At 41.8% G+C, this 3,274-nt stretch overlaps 1 protein-coding gene across 1 annotated transcript in view; it reads right to left on the bottom strand.

Annotated features, from left to right (window-relative positions):
- Positions 1-2,579, bottom strand: part of WDR11 (WD repeat domain 11) — an 86,264-nt gene extending 83,685 nt beyond the window's left edge. The window contains exons 1-2 of the mRNA XM_044665634.1: positions 2,494-2,579; positions 864-975 (exon numbers count right to left, since the gene is read on the bottom strand). Of these exons, the coding sequence (XP_044521569.1) occupies positions 864-975; positions 2,494-2,579 (198 nt within the window). The remainder of the gene's footprint in view (positions 1-863; positions 976-2,493) is intronic.
- Positions 2,580-3,274: the final 695 nt, after the last annotated feature.

Genomic DNA, 3,274 nt, shown 5'->3' with positions numbered 1-3,274 from the left:
ATATATATATATATATATATATATATACACACACACACATCTTAAGGCTTTATAAACTCTTCCCACTCTTCTATAAACTTTTTCCACACATTTCACCTTTCCCACATGCCTATAAATACTGAGCCAATCAGCACCCAGGATACAGAACACAGCACTGTGGTTGGTCATCTTTAATTCCATCAGCTAACAGTGTGCCACATACAATCTCATGTTGGCAAACTTGTGCAAGCAGTAGTGGTGTACTGCATTTCCATCATGTACAGTATGGTATTCATCTGCAAAATTCCACAATGTAGTGAAAACTCCATGATATAGAATTAGAGTTTTTTTTTTAAACCATGATATAGTGAAGCCACGATAAGTGAACCAAGATATAGTGAGGGCTGACTATATACTACACAATGGAGAATAGCAAACAAAATGCTAAGTGTAGTATCAAATTCATCCTTCATCCAGATTATCTTTTCAAATTAGTATCTTCTACTGCTCTCATACACTAATAAGAATCTCAAAAGTAACTTCTAATTTTAAAGTATTTTTAAAATTAAAATGTGTTGCCATCTATTATATTAGGAGGTGGGGAGTGGAAAAGGTGCAGTGTAAAACAAAACCTGTAGGAACCAGGAGAATTATTACTTTCAGTCTAGCTCATTAATAACTGTTATTTCATTCAATTCAGATTAATATTAAATCATTTACATAGTTTGAAATGAAAGGGTGCCCACTGTTGGGTCTATTATGAATCCAAATAGATTAATATCGTACACAATCTAATGAGAGTATGGTGACAAAAATACCTAAAACTTTTAAGAAGCAAAAACACATCACACCAGGTACTGAAATCATTTTGAAGTCTGATTTACCTTAACGACATTAGCTTTATGTCTTTCTAAAACCTGCAGAGTCTGGGCAGTATTGGAATCAATTACAAGCACAAGGGAATGACATCCATAAGCAATTAAACCTTGCCAGCCCCTAGCAAAACAAAAGGAAAAAAAATTATTAATGGAGTTCATTGAGCACAAAGACCATGTTTTTGCCTTTCTTCATATTCTAGTGTTTACCACAGTTCTTGGTACATAGTAAGCACAATATCAATGTTTACTGACTGACTGACTGACCACTTCTGAAATTACTAGATTTGCAAAGGTATAGAAATCAGAAGAGCAGAACTAAGAAAACTGTTGCTCATGAAATTTTGTCTGTCTCCTCTAAGCAATTCAAATCCTAAGAAATGTAAACAAAATGTAATAATTTAAAATAAAACCACTAATTCCTGTGTCAACCTTAAAAAAGAATATTTAACTAAATCCATGCTAAAAGAATTTCTAGACTATTTGTCCCTTATCTCCCAGAGAGGTGCTGGTATCGAGGACAAACAACAAAGATCTCATAGATGATGTTCCTAGGATTACTATCTACACATAATTTTGCCAATATCTCCCTTAATAACTGCCAAATTATCAGTAAGAGATGTCTTGTTATGTTAAGATATATTCAAAATGATGCCAGGTCCATATTGGGTTGGGCAAAACTTAGGGAATCTGAGGAAGACGGACTTAAGTGGCCATCTATCTCTTTCAAGACTACATGAGAAAGCATGCTTTTTTTATAACACCCCTAACAAGTCCAGGGTCTGCTGGAACTTTCTGAGAGGAAACCTTATTCCTAATTTGTTTCTAGGTAGCTATAATAGTTAAGTTTTTTCTTTATATCAAGCCAAAAAAAAAATAATAATAACCAGACATTTTAAGTAGTTTCTAAGGATTTGATCAATGGAATAGAATTAGTTTCAATAGAAATATGAGAAGATAAAGAAATGAGAGGAGTCTTTTATCTTTCTTTTGAATTCTCTACTTTTTTGCAGTGTCTAGCCACAAAGCAGGTACTTAAATGCTTGTTGATTGACTGGCAAATCCTTTAACTTTTAAGGGCCTCAAGTTCTTAATCTGCAAAATATAAGGTCAGGGTTAAGGGTCTCTAAGATCCCTTTCAATTCTGAAGCTAAATTCTTTGGAAATTTCCCATTGGTATTCTGGGGATTTGACTGAATTCTGGAAGAACAAATTCCGCAGCTGATGGGAGATGTAGCAGACGAGACTTCTGGGCGTGTAGTCTGTAAGACCTGAGTTCCAATCCAAACTCAAACTCAAAGTGTGTCGCCGTTTCCCCAACGGTACAATGGGGGCCAAGACAGCACTTAACCAGTCACTCAACCTCTGTGCCTCCGTTTCCCCCACAATCCAGTGGGGACAATCACAGCACCTACTTCCCAGGGTTGTTGTGAGGAACAAAGGAGAAAATATCCTCGAGGCGCTTATCCCAGCGACGGGCACACAGTAGGCGCTTAATAAATACTCGTTCTCCTTCCTGACTGTGGAGGAGTTTGGGCAATTTTAGGGCTGGAGCTGCTTTTCGTTTCCCCCACCCCCTCCTCAGGACCAGGCCTTGGCCCCGCCTCCCCGGCCCCGGCCCATCCCGCTCCGCCCTCACCAGTCCACAGCCGCCTTGTTGTGGGAGTTGAGGGCCCCAGTGAGGGTCCGGGCCGACAGTTTGATGTTCACCGTGTAGGGCAACATCTCCTAGGCCGGAGTCCCTAGCCACGGCCTCTGTCGGACACCGGGTAGCTGGATCGAACCAAAGAGCAACAGAGACTCTGCTGTGCCCGGCAACCAGGAAGTGAGAGGCGGAAGCGCCGCGCGTTCCCGTCCGTTCGTCCGGTGCTTCCTACGTTCCGGGCACTCCCTGAGCTAGGGTTGCACAGTTCCGCGAAGCCTGCAGCTGAACCTGTCAGGGCCTTTAGAGCAGTTCTGCTCCAGTTAGCTTCATCTCTTACTGCTAGTGGCGAGGTCTGCAGGGGAGGAGGGGAGGAGAGAAAACCCCATTGTGGGCGTGGTCATAACAACTCCCTTCGTAGTCACGTGAACTCCTGGCTTTAATTCCCTTCTTGGGCTTTTGCTACTTATCTGTCCAAGCCTGAGGGTTTCAATTCTGTTTCCTCCTCCTTTGGTTAGCCTGGGCGATTCATATAAATTCCCTAGCTGGAGTAGCAATTTCCTCTTGAGTTAAATGTGGGGTTTAGGGCAGATTACCCAGTTCATGAAAGCCCCTTACTCTCCCCCTCCGTTGGGAGCCAAGGAGATCTTCTGTGTTCTAGGCCCAGTGAAACTAGGGGGACTTGCCTTATTGGGGTAGGCTGGGATGGGGAAGGCATCACAGCAGAGGCCTCAGTCTGGGGTATCCTATAAATTTGGTAGTAGAAGGGACCTTGGGG

The sequence above is a fragment of the Gracilinanus agilis genome, chromosome 2, assembly GCF_016433145.1.
Source record: "Gracilinanus agilis isolate LMUSP501 chromosome 2, AgileGrace, whole genome shotgun sequence".
NCBI lineage: Eukaryota > Metazoa > Chordata > Mammalia > Didelphimorphia > Didelphidae > Gracilinanus > Gracilinanus agilis.
The sequence above is the reverse complement of the archived record's forward strand: the minus strand, read 5'-3'. Positions and strand labels throughout refer to the sequence as shown.